Consider the following 23648-nt stretch of genomic DNA (forward strand, 5'->3'; position numbering starts at 1 on the left):
TTCTTTCCTCTTTCTTTAGTTCAGCCCCTCCCTGTCTCCTCTTAATTCTACAGAAAGGGAAAAGATCTTTGAAAAGAAACCTGATGCTTTCTATCTTTTAATCCATTTTCCAGGCTAGACTGAAGTTTCTGGTGGGTTACCATATTAACTTTGTCTTTGCCAGAGGCCTGCACAAATTAGATTCCTGGCGCACAATTCTGGCTGAGAATTTCCCAGAAAAGCAAACTAGGATATATACTCATCTCCTGAACTGTAAGTAGTAGTATTGATAATTCCTACCAAGGAGGACCCAGTTAATTTTCACCTGTGCATTTGTGAAGTGGCTCTACCATCAATTCCTTCCCCCAGCTCCTTCCCACCCAACCACCACCAATCCCTTTAATGTTACCAGGTACCAATATCTATCATCCCAAGAATTTGGAAAAACCAAGACATGCCTACGGGGTACCTACTAGAAAAACAGGTCAAGCATTTGAATAGTGTCATGGACAATGCTTTCTTCTCCTCTGTCTCACCACTCACTTAAATGGCTTTGCCCAGGAGCCTAGCTAACTGTTTAAATGCCACACCATAAGTAACCTCCGAATTGAGGTGTGAGTGCTCAATCTATTAAATCAACATCACCCATTTACATCTGTAGGAGACCTAAAAAGGTGACACATAAAACGTGATGGAGAATCAAGAGATACCAATGAAGTTACAGCCTATCAAAAACCAAGATAGTAAAACAGAAAAAGTGTTTTTAAGGTATCTAATTAAACCAATGAAAAATGGCAGTAGGGAGAATAGTTGCTAAGCCCACAGAAGCAGCTGCTTGAAGTTTCATCAGCATCAGCAACACATTTAGAGAAAGAGGGTATCAGAAAGACAGGATGGGTTTGTCATCATAGAAAAATGGTATGGAGAGAACAAGCCAAGACGATGCATGCTCAGCATTCTCAGGGAGAGGAAGACACTTCCAGGAAAAGGGAGCTTTCAACTCTAGTTGGGTTCCACATGGCATCTTTTCCCTCTAATACATATACACCAAGCAACTTTGGATTACTAACTGGACTCTCCACAGCCACCGTATTAAAAAGGAAGGTGTTCTGTATAGTGTTTCAGATATTATTCTAACAGAAAAAGGATATTATCAAAATGGTGTTTTCATTATAAAGAATCTATTTCTGAGTGTCTATTAACTCTAGAAGCGCTGACAAAGTCAGTTTCTGGGCCCTGGACCAATGCAATTTCACCAGGCTGATGCCGCCCTGCAGGGCCTCTAGGTGGCCACTCAGTCTTCTCCTAGCAGTCTTGCCTATGACTAACAGTGTGTTGCCCAATTTTTATTCAAAAATCTTACCATATTTTTTTAAAGAAAAGGGTATGGTGTACATCCTATGAGGCAGATCATAGTTGGCCGATCACAGTCCATAAGGACTGTGAAGGCCTAGTAGGAAAGGGAACATGAAAGAGAGAAAGGAATTCTCTTACTGCCTATTCAACAATCTTGCCCATAATCAACCTTTCTCAGTCAGCCATCTGAACACTGGGTCATAAGTAAGATGACCATAGAATTTATCACCCAAAGCAGAATACTTTTGAAAATAAGAAAGATATTTTTGATAACTGCACCAGGACAAAAAATATAAACTAGGACTGTCCCAGTTAGAGAGGGATGTATTGTCAACTTAGTCATATGGCCTTGGTCACTAAACTGTACATCACACATCTACTCAGAGAGAAGACTAACACTCTTTACTATCAAAAAAGAAAACTGACAAGCTTTTGAAACATAGTGATCTTGAGTCATTACTCAATAAACAAAATAATCTTCCAAAGACAGAAAAACTTAAGATGACACTGGTTTGTTCATCTTCTCAAAATAATACTTTCAGTTCAAGGTTAGTAAGAAAAAGAAACTCCTACTAATAAAGCCATTTGTGCTTTGGAAACAGTCAACAAGTGCCTCTAGAGGAAGTAATCAAAAGTCATTAACGATCAAAATCATGACAATTAACTATAAGGATCTATCGGGGTCCAACAGAATTTGGAAATTAGAGAACAATATCATTCATATCACATGAAAGTAAAATTCTGCTGAAGATAATTCAAAAACAGTTGCAGTAATACATTGACAGGGAACTGCCAGAAATTCAAACCAGATTCAGAAGAAGACATGGAACAAGGGATATCATTGCTGATGTCAGATGGATCTTGGCTGGAAGCAGAGAATACCAGAAAGCTGTTTATCTGTGTTGTATTGACTATGCAAGCACATTCAACTGTGTGGATCATAAAAAATTATGGATAACATCGTAAAGAATGAGAATTCCAGAACACCTAACTGTGCTCATGTGGAACCTGTACATAGACCAAGAGGCAGTTGTTGAAAAGAACAAGAGGATAATGTGTGGTTTAAAGTCAGGAAAGGTGTGTGTCACCATACTTATTCAGTCTGTATGCTGAGCAAATAATCCAAGCAGCAGGACTTTATGAAGAAGAACATGGCATCAGTTACAGAGGAAGACTCGTTAACAACATGGACTATGCAGACGACACAACCTTCTTGCTGAAAGTGAAGAGGATTTGAAGCACTTACTGATAAAGATCAAAGACTACAGCCTTCAGTATGGATTACACCTCAACATAAAGAAAACAAAAATCCTCACAACTGAACCAATAAGCAACATCATGATAAATGGAGAAAAGATTGAAATTATCAAGAATTTCATTTCACTTGGACCCACAATCAACACCCATGCAAGCAGCACTCAAGAAATCAAATGACACATTGCATTGGCCAAATCTGCTGAAAAAGACCTCTTTAAAGTGTTAAAAAGCAAAGATGTCACTTTGAGGGCTAAGGTACACCTGATCCAAGCCATGGTATTTTCAATTGCCTCATATGTATGTGAGACCTGGACAATGAATACGGAAGACTGAATAAGAACTGACACCTTTGAATTAAGGTGTTGGCAAAGAATACTAAAAATACCATGGACTGCCAGAAGAAAGAACAAATCTGTCTTACTAGTAGTACAGCCAGAATGCTCCTCAGAAGCAAGGATGGTGAGACTTCATCTCACATACTTTGGACGCGTTATCAGGAGGGACCAGTCCCTGGAGGAGGACATCATGCTTGGTAAAGCAGAGGGTCAGCGAAAGAAGAAGACCCTCGAAGAGATGGACTGACACAGTGGCTGCAACAATAGGCTCAAGCATAGTAACAATTGTGAGGATGGCGCAGGACGAGGCAGTGTTTCGTTCTGTTGTATATAGGGTCGCTATGAGTCGGAACCAACTTGATAGCGCCTAATAACAACATCAGGGTCTTATTATCCAAATCACAATGAATGGAATCCCAACACCCCTCTCTATCAAAGAGAGGAGCTGCTGTTACTGTTCAAGTCCTTTGGCTGTACTCTGCTACCAGGGTTCCCAAACTGTTTCCTGACTGATTTACAAGGAAAATAATAAGCAAAAGGCACATGGATGATAATTGGAAAAAGCTACAGCCCTCAAAATCTTTCAAAAGCACATTCTCCTTTCATTGCAGATTTTCAGCTGGACTAACTTTTATAACCAAGAAAATGTATTTCGGAAGATTTGGCATTTTTAAAAGTTCAAAGTTGATAGCACACATTCTATAAATAAATCTACAATGAAGTACTAAAAGGTTTATTTCTGATTTCTTATTTCACAAACTAGGAACTAGGCATAAAAATATTGAGTCATAAAATGCTTAAAAAGTAGATTACTAGAAACTAATAGAACACATTATTATCTATTGAGCCAATGATGGGTCAAACGGCATTTTGAATTCTTGCAGAGAATATGAATATGACCTTCATGTATACCATTTACAGAAAGCAATTTTATTTACATTCTTAAATCCACATAAAGTTGAAAGATGATACTGCTGCAAAACGGAGCATTTAATTTTTTGCCCCAAGGCATAACTAAGCTCTCTCAAGGTCAAGTGTAGTACAAGGCTGAAATGAAGCCAGACTCTTCCCCACCATATCCCCCCCATCTCTTGCCAGAGGCCTCCACTCTGGGCAGCAGTATCTGAGATCTACTTTTATTCCTCAGACAGAGAAAAAGTCCTAATCCAACATGGATTAATTTTGTAAAATATATTACGGGCATTTTTCTACTTTATTTTTAAATCACACATCCAGAATGTAATAGAAACTCTTCTGTTAAACTAGTTGAATGTTTGAGTTTATTTTGACTACAAGGTATTAAGCTAAGTAGATTTTTTTGTCAAGTTTCTTAGTTTGCACCATTCTGCAAAGCTTTTACTTTTAAAAGAATGTGGATTTTTAGCTCCCTTTTAGATCTGATAAGCTGTCAGAAAGACAGATAAATGCCATGGGGAAAACTAGAGTTTATACCTCATACATGTCAGTTACCTCTTACAAATAAACTCCATTCTCCTCTCGCCACCTCCTCCTGCCCAGACATGGCAAGTAATTCACAAACATGTGTGTGATTTGTTAGGAAAGATACAAATGCTATGGATCATTTTAAACTCCACCAAAGATGACTGTGAGGGCTGTGCTTTACTCCCTGGTCTCACTTATTACCTTACCCTGAGGCCCAGGGATCATTTTTCCTATCGGTCAGGTCAATAGATGCAGACTTCCTGAAGAGATGGTGTCCCAGAAGCTAGAGTCACAATCATCAGTATCACCTGCATTTGTCAACTTTGTATGCCCACTTGATGGGGAGTCCCTCAAAAGCAACAACTGCATGTAATAAAACTACTAAACTACAGTAGTACCAACAGCAATTTTACATACATTCTAGTTACCCAAATGAGGTCCGCTCAAAGGAGGCAAAAACAGAAGAGTTATTCTTTAAAGTGGAACACAACATAGGTATTTCTTTCAAAAACTTAAAAAATGAGATGAATTTTTCTTCCCTTCCATTATGTGCACACAGCCCAATGCAAGCACACACATATACACACACACACACAATCACATTTACATAATATGGTGTACTGATTAAAAGCACTGGTTCAAATCTAAAACTGCCTGGGCTAGAATCATGTCACCTTGCACCAGACACTTAATGCCCCAATTCCTTTATTTATAAAATGGGAGATTATTAATGGCATCTCTAGGATGGACATATGAATATATTAATATTAATGATATTAATCGTACCATAGTAATAGTACCTATATCACAGGTTGATTGAAAGAATTAAATGAAAAACTCCACGCCCAAGTCCTACTTGGCTCAGGGTGTAAACAGGAAGGTAGAATACTTTATCTTTTGTAATCATCTCATACCTTCCCCACTCTGATGTCAAATCCAGAACAAAAAATAGTGTTTCTATATAGGAACTTTTCTTAGGTACCCAGGCCAATGCCTTGGAAGGGCCTACTCCTACCAGGAATATGGTGGCCTACAAGAGATATTTTGAGCAGTATATGGGAGGGATGCTGTGCCTCTCATCCCACCAAACTATTTCATCTAGTACTTCTGCCACATCTAGGCACTCAGCTAGAATGAACTTCAACATGGAAAAGCAGCTTCTGTACCCTGGCCAAAGGTCTCTGGACTTGAAAACCCAGAAGGCTAAAAATTTTGATTATAGTGTGTGCAAATTTTATGATAATTTCACGTATTGAAAGAAAAGTAATTAAAATCAAATACTACTCACAAATTAATCAATGTTTAAAATCAAATATTAATAAATGTCCATAGAGTCTGCCATCCGAAGCAGCAACAACACAGGGATTCTCCTCTCAGTTAGGTTATCTGTTCATTGGGTCTGTGAATGACCTGTTTCTTCATTTCCATAAACAGTTCTCTAGTTGCTGTAGAAACAGCCATGTTCTTCTGGCTTTAATAGAGATGGTTACTACCCACATTAATGTATATGGCTTTCTGGGCAGCATTGGGCAACTGTGCATCTATCAACCAGCTGCAAGAGTGAAACAAAAGATAGGATGGCTCTAGGATAGAATTAGCCCTTGTGTGTCACCCCAAGAAGGGCTGTGCTGGGAGCACATGGGAACCTGGTCCAGATACCTTTCTCTCTAAAGGATAACAAAACTTTTTCTTTATTAGCTCACAATTGCCTTGTGCCAGGCACTTTCTGAGCTCTTTATAACACATTAAGTCAGCTAATTCACAGTAGTAACTCTACCGGGTAGGAAGCATCATTAGTTCCACTTTACAGATAAGGAAATTGAGAGTCTGAGAGGTTAAAAGTTTGCCCAAGGTCTCACAATTAAGAAAATACCATTCTTGTCCCTCTTTTCTACTAACCAGACTTTTTCAATGCTGCTTCCCTTAAGGAATAAAGTGAGGGACCTGAGAGAAAGAGTTCCTGGGATGACTGAAAAAAGGGCATGTTTTCTTCTGTGACCAGGTCCTTATTTGAGCCGAGAAATCTCCCACTTTCTCTTCATCATTCCATTTTTACTGTGAATTCAGTGTTGACACCGGGACAGGTCCAATGACGTTATCCTCTTGGCTGGGAGTCGGGTGGTGTGGACTTTGAGAGGATGTCAGTCATCCTTTAAGCATGTGGGTTTGCCTTTCAAGCCTCTCACTCTTTCCACCATTTATTCAAAGAATACCAGAAAGAAAGAAAAAAAATCAATTAAAGTAGGAGATGTGCAAATGCATCTGGCCACACATAAGTTAGAGTCATTATAATTGTGAAGGATTTCAGTCAAGAATGCAAGGCAGGATTAAACATCTCAGGCCAAATCATTCATTTTGCCTGCTTCTGCACTTCAGAACATCTATTCAGCCTGAGATCAGAGCCTCTGATCCAAAAGTGGTAGCTCAGCTCATATGCACTAATGCCAGATCTGCATTAGTTCGATAATGGCTAGAGACTGTGTATGCCCCTTCTGCGCAGCTGTTCATAATTCTGACTTGTTAAACCGAAAGAAATAATATTGAAAATCTAACATGAGGCGCTCATCATTCAATTATATATTTTTTCTGAAAGAAGCAAAAACTCTGCCATGTTCTGCAAAATCTACACATCAATAGCAATTAACTTTCACATCAAGAGGAGAGAAATTCTACACTGACCATGCATGAATAACTTCCTTTCATATGCAACAGTTTGCATCTTTCTCTGCATTTAATTCTGTAAAACAATAAATGGTGGTGCCCTAGTACAAGGAACTTTATCACAAATAACTAGAAGAGATCTGTGAGTGAAGGTATTTTATATATTCAATTTCAGAGAGTATGTAAACAGCCCTGTTACCAACACCACAGCTGTTCGTACAACAAATCACAACTTATAATTCTGCAGATAGGTTTTAGAATTAAAAATGGGATCATTATAGCATTTTCATTGAAAACTTCTCAAACAAAAACTGTATTGAGTATCAAATAATCCAATCCATACTTTTAAGATTTTTTCCATCAAATACTAGACAGAATCAGAAATATAAGAGGCCAGTTGGTAAGTTAGGGCATTGTTTCTCACTTAGAGGAAATAGTAACACACTTGTGCAGTGGCCATTTTTGCAAGGAAAAAAATAGTATAAATATTCTAGATAAACTTGGAGTGGAACAGGAAAAAAATAACGGGTTTTGAAAATGTCAGCATGGTTTTTAACATTGTATAATTCTCAATCCAATAAGACAAGAGAAAAAATGCTGTATTCCCCCAGTAAAAATGCACAGTAAGGAAAAAGAAATTCATAGTGGGGTTTATGGCTTTTCTTAGAGATCCATAAACTAAATAGCAGCAGAATAAATGAGAAAATGAGTTTTTAATGTATGTTTGGAGGAAGAAGAAGAAAGGATGATGACCTCCAATTTTTCCAAATTTTGCCTAACACTTACAGAAAACAGGGAGAGGTTTGTTTTTAATAATTTAACTATATTCATAAAGTCTCAGTTTTATGAAGTTCAATGCTAAAATTAAAACTTCTATCCTTTTACTTATTCAGAAATACATGTATAACTCCATACAAATCCAATGAATATATTGTTGATCATTTTAAACAAAATAATGAAGCAATGTTGAAGAATTTCTTTCCTTCCTTTTTTCCTTCCTACCTTCCTTCCCTCCTTCCTTCCTTTCTTTCTTTCTCACTTATGACTTTTTAGTGATCCATAGATCTCTTTGTAATCTGGTAAGTCAATAAATGCATCTTTCCTAAAATTTTGATTATGTTTTTAAATATTACCTAGGAATATTACAATCAGTTTCAAAGCTGGTCAAGTACATAAAAGAAGAGACAGCCTTATGATTAGCAAATCGGCACACAAAGATGGACTATAAATTTCCAATACATCGTCAAACTCACTCAAAACAGTCAAATATTTCACCAAATCATTTACAACTATTGATTGCACACCAAACCTGACTTTATATTCTTCCTGTTTTAAATAGCAGCAATATTTTACAAGGACTTCAAACAGTAAGAGATTGTGAATGTAAAGCAGTCCATTAATTTTATATAAGCTGTTTTATATACCTGTGGGCCTCTAATAACATTCAGCTACAAGGTTACAAGGAGAGGAATCATTTTCTAAAGTTCAGTTGCGGAGACTGAAGTATATATACATAGTTAAAATCCCAGCTCTCAAGCCACTAGTTCCTCTTTACCAAAATTTCTTTCATTTTATAGCTGAACATACTAACATAAATAGCACAACAGTGCCATGTAGGGTACCAGAGTTCCATCAAGAAAATGGTATTGCCAAGCCCAGGTTAGGATTTATTTGAAAGCCAACCATTTCTGAAGACAAAGTAATCCCCCACAAGCATTTTCCATGGAATCTTGCAAAGAGGTAGATGTACAGTTGTATATCCAGTTTTGCTTTGCTCTGTGTGTGTGTGCATTTATTTAGTCTGTGAATGAGAAAAATTCTTCTAAGTCAGGAAATTTTCTCCTAGCCTTTCTATCATAATTTTTCTAGTAATAACCCTATCTTAGAGAAGAAAAGCTGTGCCTCTTTCCTTTTAATCTGTGATTTTTAATTTTATTGAAATCCCTGCCAGTTTGCAGCACGGTGTCTTTGTGTTGGCTCTAGAAGACTCCATTTTTGTGTGTAAATGTGTGCATTGCGGTGGGCTAGGGGCAGGGGGAGGTAGAAAAATGTAGGGCCCTGCTGCTATTTCCAGCTTGCTCTTTCTGCTCAGCTTCCTGCATCATACTGTGACTTTACTATGCTAAGCCTACAGTACATTTCGTCTGAGTGGGTAGCCTGGCCTTTTGTTCCTCTAAGTTAGTAGAATCTAATAAATGTCTTTTTCACCTTATTGGGATCTCTCCTAAAAAGCCATGTCTCTGTGGCCTAGTTTCACAGAGATATTTCTTTAGACTTGAGAAAAGTAAATTCAAAGGACATTTCTGTTAATATCAAAGCAGGCTTATTACTTCAATACAAGCACTTTCTTAATTTTCTTCTCTCAGCATGCTACATACATATAAATAAAAAGGCTCTCCATTGGGTGTATGTTACCTATATCTCACAGAGCTTAATTACAAAGCCCTAAAAATGAAAATGGTGGGAGGAAATGGTGCCAGTAGATCATACTGTCCTGGTATTGCATTGGCTGGCATCTCCAATGAAGGCAAGGAAACAAAGGTCCTAAGGTAATTGCAATACACTATGAAAGGTTAGTCTCCAAAGAAAAGAAAATCCCAGAAGTGGGGGAGAAGAGTCTATCATACTACTTCAATGCCCTGGAAGCCCACAATTTTAATTTTGTTCTCATTAATGTTGTGATAATTATGATAATTTTACTGCAATGAAGGAAGAGGTGTCAGATTTTTTTAAAGTTCCACATCCTATCTTTTCTGCAGCGATTCACTGGCGGTGGTAAGGGAGGGGCAGCTCTAGATGAATGCCAGGCACCCACAAATACAAATACACACACGTGCAGACATACACAACCCTCTCAATTGATCATAAGAGCTATGACATTACACGGAATAGTGAAGACATCTGTACAGGAATACACGTTTCACCCTGGCAGCTGCCCACCAGGGTCGTCAGGCAACTTCTGAGAGTAAGAAAGACTGTGCCATGGGGTGTTGGCTGCGGAAGGGAGGGAAAATGGGAAAACCATGTGCAATCCAGTCAGCAGGACCCTGGATAGTTCAGTGACTTTTAGTGGCTGGAGGTGGGCCCCTTCACCAGTCCTGGAAAACCTTAGCGGGCTAGCCTACAGCCAAAAAGTCCAGAATCTCACCGGGAGGAGGAAGAAAGGTGATCTCGTGAGGGCCTTCGAGAACACCTGAAACGCGTTGCGCCAAAACCTGTCAAAACCTTCCCCCCTCATCCAATTCCTGACCCCTCTTGGCCTCCAGATTGGTTCTCTTCCCGAAGGCTTGCCTTTCTCAGAGCTGGCTTCTCCTACGTGTTGATGGAGCATTACCCGCTAGCTCTTCGATCCCCGAGTACCGCGGGGATTTGCAGAATCCGGGTATCCTGAAAGAACTGACTCTTAAGCTAAAGCAAGAGAGATGGACAGAACTTCCCAGCCACCTTTCGCCTTTGACACAGAAAACCTCTAGCGCCAACACTCTGTACTCTTTGGCGTATTTCTGGACCAAATCACGGGCGTGAGCGCCACCGAGGAGGAACCGAGCACAATTTTAGTGACCGCAGTGTCCCCTCTAGACGCGCAAGAGGCCCCGAGGGAGTGTGCAACGGCAGCCAGAGCAAGAGGCTGGCGGGGGGAGGGGGCGGAGGACAGGGCAATGGTTGTGTGAATGCGTCTGAGTGTTTTGGGGGGGGGTTGTTTGGTTTTTGGGGGGGGTGTTTGTTTTGGGTTTGTTTGTTTTTTGGTAAGTAAATAGAACACCTCACCCCACCCCAGTCCGGGACCTAAGGATGATAAATTCCACGTTGCATCAGATCTCATGCCGGAGAGCCAAACCAAGGAAAATAATGAGGCTGCCTCCCCATTCGTCTGCATTAAAGGCGAGCGAGGCACTTTCGATAGCAAATATATCGATTCCCTTGCACTGTCCGAGGTTTGTCCTGCTCGCCGTGAATAATTACTGCTTCTTTAGAAATTCATAATTAGGACTCCATTGCCCACCGCCCCCCACGCCCCACCGCGGGTGCAGCTTTTTAAAGGCGCCTGATCCCGGAGCGTGTCTAGGTGACTCCAGTCCTTGTTCCTGCCAAGTGGGAGATGGAGATAGGAATCGCTTTTCCTGCTTGCTTTTTTCTTGAGAGAAAGTTGGTTCCCCTCTCTGTGCCTCAGTTGCTTGTCTGTCAAATAAAGCTTTTACATTGCTAAAGACACTTCCAGCTCTACCTTGCATGATTGATGTTTCTGTTGGGGGGAGTAGATTTAATCACCTCAGTGAATGAGTGTAAGCAGGGGAGGAGGTGAGGGAAGGAAGGGTTCGACTCTTCTCTGGATAAACGCTGTGGTAATCACATGACGCCACAACTACAGAGGGGACTGGGGGGCGAGGGTACAAATGAGAGGCTCTGACCGCAGGACACAGTGGAGACCAGGCGTTTAGAGCTTGGTGCTTCCGAATGATTAGGAGAGACGAGTCGTTACTGTCTCCCCTAGGCTGTGGGTTGGTGTCTGCGGAAACCGAGAGAGCTAATCCAACTTCAAAAGAGACCAAACCCAGGCTGCGGCCGGGGAGGCAGATTCGGCAGGTGGCGCCAGGCGGGGCGGAGCCTGTGGCGCTGTCCGTGGTCCTGAAGAATCGCTCTGCAGGCCCTGGCTTTTCCCCCGCCCGCCGCCGCAGCCTTCAACCTCGGTGCCTGTGGCCTGCCTCCGGAGAGCTGCCGCTGCCTAGCCTGCTGCCCAGGAGCGCCGGAGCTCCGCAGTTCCGCAGCATCGAGGAAAAGTTCCCCAGGAGCAACGCTTTGGTGTGAGTGCTTGGGGTACTCGTCCGGAGGCGAGAGGGCTGCACCTGTGTTTTCATAGATCGATGAGGATTGCGCAAGGTCACCTGAGGCTAAAAGTAGACAATGGCAATAAAGCCAGGCGTCGCGAGCGGCGTCCCTGAGGCCGCAATCCCGACTGGACAACTTCCTGAGGCCCCGAACACTCCGCGGTTTCCGTCAGAGGAGTGGGTTTCCGAGTCGGGGATACGAAGCCTACGTCGAAGAAAGTTTCTTGCTCCTAACTGTAGACGACTTGAAAATGGTCTTTAAAGACAATGGGTGGGGAGGGGTTCTGGGACGCAGGGAAGGATACGTGTTAGAAGGACGACCCATCCCTCCGGAGGGGCGCCTGCCTCCCCAAGAGGCCCTCGCCGCCGCTGCCTCAGGTCCTCCCTGTCAGAATCCATTAGGGCCCTGGGGTGATGGGTGAGGCCCGGCCGAGGGCAGGTTCAGCACCGAGGCGCAGAGCCCCGCGAGCCAGTTTCTAAGGAAACACTCGGTTTTTCTAAGCAGCAATTTGTCTTATTGTGAGAGAAAGAAACAGCACAGGAAAAGCCTCCCAGTTCTCCATTCTCATGCAAATGAGACGATGCGCTCAGGCGGTGGCCTGAGTGTCACCCCTCCCCATCGTATTTCCGGCTTGAACGAGTAAAATACCCACATTAATTTAAAGAAGGGGCGGGGGGAAGCTTTGCCAGAGCAGCGGCCCGCGAGGCACGTGCTGCGCTCTACGTGCTCCCGGGATCCCACCCTGCGCACCACCCCAACGCCCGGGCTCGGGTCGCTATCTCGTTCTCCAAGACCCCGCGCCCCTGACTAGACGCCGGGGGAACTTTCTATCTTAAAGGGCACCTAAGTAAGAGAATACTCTCAACCTCACCCCCTCCCAGCCCCCACCGACCTAGTAAATAAAATATACTAGGAAAAGCTGTTTACAGAAGCGGTAATTAGTTTCTCAGCCCGCAGCAGAGAAGCGGCGCGCTCATTAGAAGTTTAAACAACAGCCAGCAACCCGCGGGGGCAGACGGCAAACTTGGAAGCTAACGCAAACGCCCTTCTGGGCGTGCGGAGGGGCATGAAGAAGCCGCCAACATATATCATCTCAATAAAAAGCCGCTCTTGGAAAGCTTGCCTAGTAATTGAGACAGGCGCTCTTTTCTGATCTGGGTTGTCATTTCCTCATCTCGAGCTGACAGAGCCAACTCAGGAAATTGCTGGTAATATTCATCTGGGGAGCACTTTCATTAAACGTAATTCATTCGACTTTCACAATAAATTGAGTGACATCCTTACAGCGGAACCTTTTTATCCTTGATTAAGTGCTTGCTAAGCTTTGGTTTCCCACTTTATTGTCACATTTCTTCAAGCGGAGTCGTCAACATGCCAATCGAAGGCAGAAAAACGCGCGCGCGGTGTTGACTAAGTTGGGGGTGGGAATGGGGGGTTAGTGCTGACATGGAGAAAAAAAGCTAGTCGAGAGCTTGACTAGCGGATAAATCACTACTGCAACTTCCTGCAAGCATGGGGCAGGATCAGACAAACGGTAGCGAGAAAAATGCGGGCGAGGGGGAGAGGGCAAAGCGTAGAGCCTACTTGCGACCCGATGGCATCAGGCCGGCCGACACGCCCGCCGCCTTTTATTAATTAAAATGGCGAGGACTGCTAAGGTCTTAAAATGAGACCTGAAGCTCCTAGAGGACGTGGTTGCCGTAAGGGAACTTTTCCTGAATCGAATCAAAGCTAGGCACTTTCTTTCTTAAAAAATCAGAGTACACACTTCCTAACACCCCACTTGAGAGCAAGCAAACTTTCAGGGCTTCCTTATGCCGGGAGGAGCGCAAGAAAAGAGTGCTTCCTCATTCTCGGGATTCCCTTTTGAGCCTTAATACCCACGCTGCGCCAGCCGAATTCATTGCTCTTCAGACCCCGGGATTCCAAGCGAAGCGGACAAACATCTCGGTACCTCAGGACTGGGAGAAATGGGGGAAGCATCACTTTGCCAATGCGTGGCCCCTTCTCCCCAACCGGCCTCACGCCACTCCCCACCCCTTACAAAATCAAAGAAGCCCAAGACAGAAAATTGCTTATTTGAAAAAGCAATACCCAAATGCTTTTATCACATAAATGCCCTTTTGAAAATATTGTCGACAGTGGTTATTACCCGGACAATGCTGTCAATTTCTGTAGGCTGCAGAAAATCATAGATAGAAAAGTAGGACATTGGGCACCTATCTCAAAAAAAATCAACCAATCTCCCTGCCACCCGATATATTTTTCAGCCAGACAACACTTTCATTAAGGGGGAAATAGCTGTCAACAATTCAAAGCCAAATAGAAATCAGCTTCGCACAAAGACGAGCTACGAACTTAATGGCTTTCCCGGAAAATACCGCTCAGAGAGAGTTGGAGCAATTCTGGTTCTCGCCTTCTAATACTGATGAGTTTCCCCGAAGCTATCACTACAAGGCCCCAGGCCACAGTAATCCTGGAAATAGGGCAGACGGGCCCCTACCCAAGCGCTTCCAACCACCCCAGGGGGGTTCTTTCCTGATCAATGGTGAGTTGAATGTTTCAGGAAAATGCCCAGAAATATAGCAACTTCTCCTTCCGGCAGAGCTCTGGAAGAGATCTTGGGACTGATGAGTTCTGTGTTGTGCCCCTGGGGCATTGGCTCCTACAAAAATCTAGGTATAATCCTCTATCAAAATGGCTGGTCTGGGATAGAAGAGACAGAAGATTCTGTTGATCCAGTGAGGTTGGGGAAATTTTAGTGCTACCTCCAAAAACTGACCTTAATAAAGAAAACTTATTAGCCACTCTGAGGTAGTTAATGTGTGTTTTTCTTTTCAGGTATAAACTCAAACTGATGAAAATTTTCAGTGATCAGTTGGCTTAATTTTCAGAGGATGGAAAGTACACATACCTAGTCCAAAGGATAGGCATTGGTGGACTCTCCCTCTGCTATTCCCACCGCTTCCTTATACTTAACAGCCACAGTCTGTGGAATTCAGCCAAACAGTTGGCTTCTAACAGTGCAGAGGCAGTGTTTCTGTAGATGTATTAATCACTCTTTAATCTCTATCAAAATGATTGGTTTGGAATTCACATTTTAAGGGAATAGATGGTGCAAAATGTTATTTAAGCACAAGATTTAAAAAGAATTCTCATTTCTCATCCACTTTGGTTAAAAAGGGGCCCTGGTGGCACAGTGGCTAAGAGCTTAGCTGCTAACCAAAAGGTCGGTAGTTGAAATCCGCCAGCCGCTCTTTTGAAACCCTGTGGGACAGTTCTACTCTGTCCTATAGGGTCAGTAAGAGTCAGAATCAATTGGATGGCAATAGGTTTTTTTATTGTTTTGGTTAAAAAAGCTAGTAGATTACTAACTATTTTAATTCCTAGCAGGAGAACTGGCCAGACCTAAATTGGAGGATAAGAGGCCTTCTCTCATCAGGATAGTGCTGTGGACGAGTAACTGACCACAACACCACCAGTCAAACTCTTATCAGATTCTCTGGACTCAATTTCTGAGCAGCTCTTCCATTGAAATGCCCAGGAAGTGCTCTTTGGACTCCTCCACTCTGAAAATTGCTACAAGTGAGCTCACAAACAGGACTCCCTGGACTTCTTCTGGAAGATGGTCTCCCTGCGCTGAAACCTGTCCTTCAGCTTGAAGGCGCTGAGAATAGCTCAAGTTAGGATCCCGTTCTCCAGAGCCAGAAACCATATTTCCATAGTTTATTCAGGGTGTGCTTCAATTCAGTTAAAATGCTATAGTCCTATTGCCCCATTATATCATACTGCAAATATCCTAGAATCAGTCCAGAACTGACAGGAGAATAAAGATTGCAGAATGTGTTTGTTTTTAACAAGCATTGTTAAGCCATAGGTTCCTCTCCTACTGAATTCAGATTTTAAATTTGCAATACACAACACTCATTAATCAGGAGATTGCCTTGCCTTTATTTGTAAAAGATTGCTTCCCACCCTCTCCATTTATGACTGGAATTAGCCCTGTGGTGATTTTTGAGTATTCTAGCTAATATGCTCCAGAAGATAACTTTGAGGACACATTTCTAATTAACTTTCCATTGCAGTATGAAAATAAGCTCCTAGTTTTTGAACTAGCACAGATTCATCTCTCAATAAACACAGAGACTAAAAATCGTCAACCTAGAACATGCATTCAAAGAACCCTTTGCCAAGAAACATACTTTAAGAACATTTACCCAAATAGAAGAAGGAAATTGTAGCTGAAATATGGAGCATTAATCCATTGGATAAAAACTTGTTTTCATAAAAAATTCTTCCCAAATTTGGCAGTATTTTAAGGTATTTATTTCTCTAGAAGCAAAGCCTAAGTATTTCTGTATAAGTATACCTAAACAAAACTTATGCCCTGCACATAGTGTGGAGATTACTCCTTGGGAAACATAACCGGGATTCTGGGGGCTTAAAGGGAAAAGTGCACTGAGGTACCAGCTAGGAGGCCAGGCATAAATAGAGTGCTCCAGTTATTTAACCTGTGGTGTGAGCTCATAAAGACAAATAAATAAATAAATAAATAAATCACTCATTAAACTCCCTCCCTAGTTTATGTCAATTCAACGGGGTAAAAATAAAATAAAATAATAGTTTGCCACCTCTGCCTTCTTGGAGTAGAACTTCAAGCAGTTCTTAACAACCTGCATGCATCTATTGCAGGTTCTTGAAAAGGACTGGGATGTTCCCAGGGGAAGCTACAAATTAATGATCAATTCAGTTTGTGTATCTGATGATTAGTGAAATACATGCAGAAAGAAACCTTGACCACTTCTTAGTCTGTCTCATTGCCTTAGAGCTTTAATCAAGACTCTTTGCTTCTTTATAATCCTGAAACCATCCTTACACGACTGCCCAATTCACCCTTTTAAATTCATTTCCATAGTAAAAGTCAGCATCCTGCTCCTCCACGAAAACAGCTCAGGATTCTGATGGCAAATAACCTGGGATTACAATCCCTGGAAATACTGTTTGGGTCGCGGCCACCCGCCTTTTGTTTTTGTGGTGCGTGTGGCTTCTAATCCCCAATACACAAAACAACTTTAGATTCGGAGGGAAAAGATCGGATTTCTAAATCGCCTCCTCTGTTTTATTGTTCACATTTCCTATTGTTTTGAGTGAAATTGGAAAAATTGTCTCCTTTCTTTGTATTGCCAAAAGGCATTCAGGTAATGAAGTCTGTAACTAAACGGTAATTGAATGAGCATAATTCGCACACTGAATGGTTTTCAAATGGTCCCAGTTTACAATTAAAGGAGAATTAATGTGCTTGTTATTGAGAACGCAGCGCATTAGAACAAATCCAGCACTGTTGTTGTAATGAGTGGAAACCGGTTTAACTGCCAACAAACATTTAAAATTTAACACGACGTATTGATTTCACTTCTGTTTTTGATAGATTATTTTCCAGACTATCGAAGTAATTGCTCCAAGCAATAAACTGCATCACAGCCCCGAGTCTTTGCCGTATGCGTTGTGAGCACAGCCCAAAGGACGTAAGAACAGTCCTGAGGTTCAGGTCACGCGTAAAGGTATGCAGAGGAGAGGGGCAGGCGGGTTATGATGGTCAAGGGAATCGTTAACAAACATTCTCTCTGCCTCTTTCAGTTTCCCGCTCCCCCGCCCAAGCATCTCTCAATAAACAATTTCTGTATTTCCTCAGCCAAACTTTCTGCCCTCTGTCTCTGGGCTGTCAATGTCATTGGACACGGGTGGAGGCGAGAGTGATTGAAAATGGGAAATGGGAAGGACACTTTTTGCATTCAGTCTGAATTCCAGCCGGGGAAGGCGCAGACTTCGGTGACACAGTCGGAAAGGCAGTCTTTTGGATTGGCTGCCTCGACTTTCACCTGTTTACCCCAAGGTGTCCTGTGGGCGAGGTGACTGACGCGCAGCGCCCTCTGGCGTCCGCGGTTGCCACGGTCAGGAGCTAAAGGTGCACAGACCGGCAACACTGAGGATTCTTGGATTCAAGCTGAAACCGGTTAAATACACACATACACCCACACACATTCACACGTATACATACACACACACCATCCATTAACATACAAGGAGTTCACACAACTTGCAGCCCTGCATTTACATGCACCAGGGCAACAGCGGGAAAACGCTTTCAGTTGAAAAGGATGGTGATACTTTTGCTCTCAGGCTTGTGAGTTCTGAAGCCCTTGGGATTGAGGGACTTTACAGCCCCCATCCTCTTGCGTTTATCCGCCCAAAAAGAGTCCATGCCGCCCCAGCACTCCTCGCTCCGAGACAAAACATTCGCAGGTCTCGGTGCGCTCCCAAGTGTGCTCTAAGGGGGTGGGTTACGGGGGGTTGGGGCACTGGGAGCAACCTCACCAGCAGGGCGCAAGTGTCCCTGGACCTCCCCACAGCCGGACCCTAAAATTCGCACTCTCCTCCTTGACTCGGTGCGGTGCCCACAGCTCCTGAGCCTCCGCCACCGCAACAAAGTGCTTCGCCTCGGAGCCCAGTTCCACGAGCGTGCAAAGTCTAGACCCCCGAAAATTCCGCTCCCCGAGGACGTGGACGTCGGTTTTGCTTAGGTTTCTCTCCCTGGAGACACAGCCTATTCAGTCCCTAATAAGGGTCTCGGCCCTGGAACCGGGGTTCGGTTATGTGGTGGAAAGGAGAGGTTCGGAGGAGAGGAGGGAGGAGCCACTACCTGCTTCTAGGAGTATTGCTGACCCAACTCTGACAGCCTGTGGTGCTCCCATCTGGTAGTGAAACTTATCCTGTCTGAACCCCACAACTCGAGGAAAGTTACCTGCGCTTATTCATGTGCCACATCTCCAAACTGGAGGAGTAAGTGGGCGGATTCTCTTTCAAAGTCACAGACCCGGGCAGACCCATGAGCCAACGCCCCCATTTTCCTTCATTTAAACTCCGTGAACTACTGAGAGTTCCATGTCTCCCACCCATTCTCTTTGCCATCTCCCTACTGTTTCCTTGGTTTCTGGGTGTCTGGTGCCCTTGAATCACGCGCAGGAGAGCGGGGACTGGAGCAGGAAATGAAGTGGGAACCTTCGAAAATCCCGCAGGAATCCCTGAGACCAGCTTGCCAAAGTTGTTCCAACACGGTCGCTAAGAACGCCGCTCTCGCGGAACTGGCGACCTCGCCCTCCTCCCGCGCGCCCCCAGTTGCTTCTCCTCCTTGCCCAGATGGGATTGCTGGGGGGGCCGACCGGCCGCGACTTACCAAGTAGAAGGTGGGCTGCAGGAGGAGAAGCACGTACCAGCACGCAGCCTGCATCCTCCCGCGTCTCAAACTTCCTCGGCAGTGCCTTCGCTGAGTCTTTGTTCCTTCAGAACCATAGATCCACCTGACATCCACTTTACAGAGCAAGGTGCGCTCTCAGCAGCCTAGATACAAATGAAATTAGACATCCCATGACCACGCGGGCAAGGTTAGGCTTCGCGACCAAGCGGGGAATGGGGGGTCGTGGCGGGGAGGGATGGACCAAAACACCCAGGAGGGGGATAGGAGAAAATCGAAAAAACGAGTAAATCCAGCGCCTGGAAAAAGCGAGCGCTCGGTTCGCGGGCGGGAGGGTGAGAGCAGCCGGTGCTCCTCGGATGCGAGTTCCCGGGCGGCGGATGCAGGCAGCGAGCGGCAGGGCGCACAGAGCCGCGTGCAGGCTGATTCCAAGCCCGAGCGCCTCTGGCAGCGAGACCTGCCCTGGAGTCTGATGGCCGGGCAGCTCGGACTAAAGGCGGCGGCTGGTTCTTCGCCAGCCCTGGCAGTGCTCACACACGTACACGCCAGCAGAGAAAGACGGAGAAAGAGAGAGAGGAAGAGATTGAGCGAGGGGGGCGCGGGGAGAAGGGGTAGGTAGAGCTGACCAGGTTTAGGCGCTGGATTTCGCCACACGTTCTGTGGGGAGGGGGTGGGGAAAGGCAATGCAATTTGCATACGGGAGAGCAGGGCTCAGTTTACCCATTCGAGCCTCCTGAACACACGCATACACACACTCACATCTCTAGCACTACTTTTTTTCAGCCAAGGGGCACATCCAGACGCTAACTTCGAGAGTGGAAGCCTGCCCTGGAGTATGAGGGTCACCCGCCAGGCGTGCTCTTTCTCCTCAGCCAGTGCCCCTCCCCTCCGCCCCTTCCTCGAGCCCAACCACCCCGCCCCAAGGTGTCCCCTCCGGGACACTGGAGGCGGAGGCTACGTACCGCACAGGACTGAGGGCGAATCCGGCGAGCAGGGACCGCTCTGGGCAGGCTCCATGGAGGAACTACTCGGGCCTGGCTTCTCCGGCGCCCCGGACATGCCCTCCCTGGCGATTCGTCTCCATGCTCTGGCGCGAACGAGTCCGGCTGCCTCGTCCAGCTTCGGCCGAGTCGGCGTTCCCGGGCCTGGGTCTTGCTTAGGATTGGTTCCGCGGGAGCCTAGGCTTGGCACAGTTGGATTCACAGTGCAGGAAACTTACGAGGCAAGAGAAGAAGGGAGAAGTAGAGGAGGAAAGAGAGGAAGAGAGAAAGGGAGGGGGAGACGGAGGAAAAGAGCTAACGCGCCCGGCTGCTGCGCCGGACGGACTGGGACTGCCGGCGCTGGCACTGGGACGAGCAGTCCAGAGCTCCCGGCTTCCCGCAGCTGCCAGAGGATGGTGGCGATGACTTAGACTTAGGGGGAGGAGACTGGGCAAGTCCTCCGGACTTGAACTTCAGAGATAGGACACTGGCTTTTCAGAAAAAAAAGCCACCCGGCCGGCAGCGGCGGGCAGTCCGAGGTTCTGCGGAAGGGGTAGGGTGACGAGAACCGGGAGGCTGCGCGAGCAGAGAGCAGCTGCACTTCACTGCGCGACACTGGGAAGCCCAGCAGCCTCTCCAGAGCCGAGTCGCGGGCGCTGTCCCTGATCCTGCCCAGCCTCCGGGGGACGCCCTGGAGCTATCTGGGATTCGGGGCGCAGCTGTGGTGGTGGGCTCTCCTCAAGGTCGTGGCTTGGCACGCCAACGTTCCTGACACTGGCAATTACATTGGCACGCGGGAGGACAATTCCTCAAAGACTAATTAATGCCCGATGTATATAGATCCCGCTCTCAGGCTCTCCGCCGGCCGGGCCGCAAGGAGAAGTGGCTCCTGCGGTATCTGTGGCACTGTGTTATCCGCAGTGCCCCTTCCCCGGGGGACGTGGAGAGGACCGCGGCGGCCAAGGGAGTGGTGGAAAGGTGCATTGGGCGTGGGAGAGCGCAGGAGGGTACCGGGCGCCCCCGCCCGCCTCGGGCGCGAACGCCGAGCGCCGCCGACCTGTGGCTGCTGGGCCGTAGGCGGGGGCACAGCGGGCGGCCAGCCATTCAGCGCGCGGCAACCGACCGGACTGGGCGACCTTGCGCGCTCGCTGCCGGCAGGGCCAAGCGCGGGGGTGAGGGTCGGGGGGAGAGGTGTTGCTTCGAGCCTTGGCTACCTCCCTCGCTCCTCACACTTCCTACTCAACCGGCGTCTCCCAGGCTCGGCCTCTCTGCTCCGACTCTCACTGTGTGTTGTCGCTGTTTCTTTCATTCTCAGTCTCTCCGTTCTGCTGCTTCTGTCTCAGTTTCTCTTCCCTTCTCTTCTTCTCTTCTCTCCTCTCTCCCCTCCCTCCCTGCCTCCTTCCTTTCTCTGTTTTGTGGTCCAAGCCTCTGTCTCTCAGGATCTTTCTGCATCCCTCTGCCTCCCTCTACCTCGTGTGTCTCTGTCAGGATTTTTGACAATCTCTGTTTCTGTATCTCTGCCCCGCCCCCGCCATCCCCCCTCAAACCCTGTCCTTTCCTTCTCCCCTTCAGCCTCTCCTGCGCACAACCCTCAGGCCCGCTTCTTCCGGATCCAGTAAGGTCCGGAGCCAGGCTTTTCTGGGTCGGCCGGGCCCGGGAGAGCCACCTCTGCGGGCCGGGACTCGGGCCACAAGTCAGAGAGCGGCGGAGGGCATTTCTTCCCCCGACTCCTCCCATTACCTCTCCAAGTCTGCCCTTCACCAGAGCCTGGCCGGGAGTGATTCCCACTGCAGGATGACATTTCGAGATTAATCTGTAAGAAATGGGTTGAAATGTATCTCAGGAGCCCGAGTTAGCGGCATCCAAATAGAATCGTGATTTTTAATGAGTCTTAGGTATGTCTTTCCTCAAGTCTGTCTTTTGGACACCTCACGCTCGGCTCTAAGGATTCTGCTGTAGCAGAGCGAGGCCCAGACACAATGTGAACTCAAAAAAAGAGGCCCCGGGCAGCCTGAGTTCCCCCCCGGGGTCGCTGGTCACTCCCCCAACTACTGGGGTGCCAATCATCAGAACCACCTTCTCCTAGAGCAGACGCTAGAGGAGCCCCGCTGAGACCTGCGCCTCGAATCAGATCCCCAAAAGCCTCCAATTTAGATCTGCACTGTAGGACATACCAGCCGGCACTTTGAGGCCTACAGGCTCCCTTCCAGTTAAAAATAGCTCTTTAAAGAGCTCTTAGAATCTCGCAAGTTGTTCTCCGCTGCTGTGACCTCTTGGAATTTACTGGGGGCATATGCAGAGTAAGACAGTGAAGCACACCTTCTAATTGGAACTCTGAAAATTCACTTGGGGGAGAAATATATATATTGCATAGTAGCAGTGTTATCTAGGCTTCATTTTTACTTATCAGGTTTTTCATGCTCTTAAAAAGTTTAAAGAATAATAAAAGTCTTAGGAGCACCCATATCTGAGGCTGAAGGGTCAAAGTTAAGGCAAAGGAAGCTCTGTCAGATTCCAGTCTCTAGGATCTAGGAAGCCTTGGGAAAATTGATCCCCACATTTACATGAATTTCCAGGCCCTCCCGGGTGGGAGTATGGCACTGGAGTGAGCATTGCCTGCCTCTACCCAGAATTAAAAAAAAAAAAAAAAACCCACTGAGTCCAGTCAATTCCCACTCATAGGGAACCCATAGGGTTTCCAAGGCTGCAAATCTTCATGGAAGCAGATTGCCACTTCTTTCTCCTGCAGAGCATCTGGTGAGTTCAAATGGTCGACCTTTTGGTTAGCAGCCAAGTGCTTTAACCACTGCGCCACCAGGGCTTCTTCTACCCAGAATACCCCTGCACAATGCTGTCAGAGCTGGACTTTTGCCTGGCCTCTGGAAGAAGGAGCAAGAATCAGGACAGCTTTGGGACATCCCAAGTGTTCTTTTCTAAACATTACTTCAAAAATATTCTGCTTCTAGTGCCATTTAGCCTTAAAAAATTACTGCTTGTGAAATAGAAAGACGATCAAGGACCTTAAAATCTCTGTCTGAATGGGACTGATTATTTAAGAAAAGCACCACAGGTACCCAGTAATGGGAACTGGCCTGACACTTTGTTCTATGACACAGGGCACCAAAGAGCTTTTTATGTTAATGACTTGAGACCCTCTGCCCAGACATTCAACTCTTACTGGATCATACTTGCCCAGGGATATAAAACAGCCGTGGATTGTCATTTTTTTGTGTCTTAGCAGGAGTCTTCATTTCCTGTAGTCCTCAATCAGAAAAGAATGCTAAGCCACCAAGTAACACTGAAAAACTTCCTGTTTTTGTCAAACCTCTCTAATTTTAATGACTGAATTTGGGGGGAGGGAAGGCAGGTAGGCAAGTTCTTTCCTATCATTGGTTTAATAATAATAATAAACCTACAAATAATAGGAGCATGATTCGCATACATTCTTCTCCTTAAAGTATTAGGCTATTGTAAAATGTACTCTTAGAATATATCAATAATGGATTTCACCAGGGTTAGAACAAAAGGGTGTCTATTCTTAAAGGAGACTAGTATCCA

General features: G+C 45.5%; 1 protein-coding gene across 1 annotated transcript in view; it reads right to left on the minus strand.

Annotated features, from left to right (window-relative positions):
• The window catches only part of NXPH1 (neurexophilin 1), a 346034-nt gene extending 325159 nt beyond the window's left edge, over positions 1-20875 (minus strand). The window contains exons 1-2 of the mRNA XM_004386119.3: positions 20073-20875; positions 19093-19256 (exon numbers count right to left, since the gene is read on the minus strand). Coding sequence (XP_004386176.1) covers positions 19093-19146 — 54 coding nt within the window. The 5' untranslated portion in view covers positions 19147-19256; positions 20073-20875. The remainder of the gene's footprint in view (positions 1-19092; positions 19257-20072) is intronic.
• Positions 20876-23648: the final 2773 nt, after the last annotated feature.

The sequence above is a fragment of the Trichechus manatus genome, unplaced genomic scaffold (genome assembly GCF_000243295.1).
Source record: "Trichechus manatus latirostris isolate Lorelei unplaced genomic scaffold, TriManLat1.0 scaffold00156, whole genome shotgun sequence".
Classification (NCBI taxonomy): Eukaryota; Metazoa; Chordata; class Mammalia; order Sirenia; family Trichechidae; genus Trichechus; species Trichechus manatus.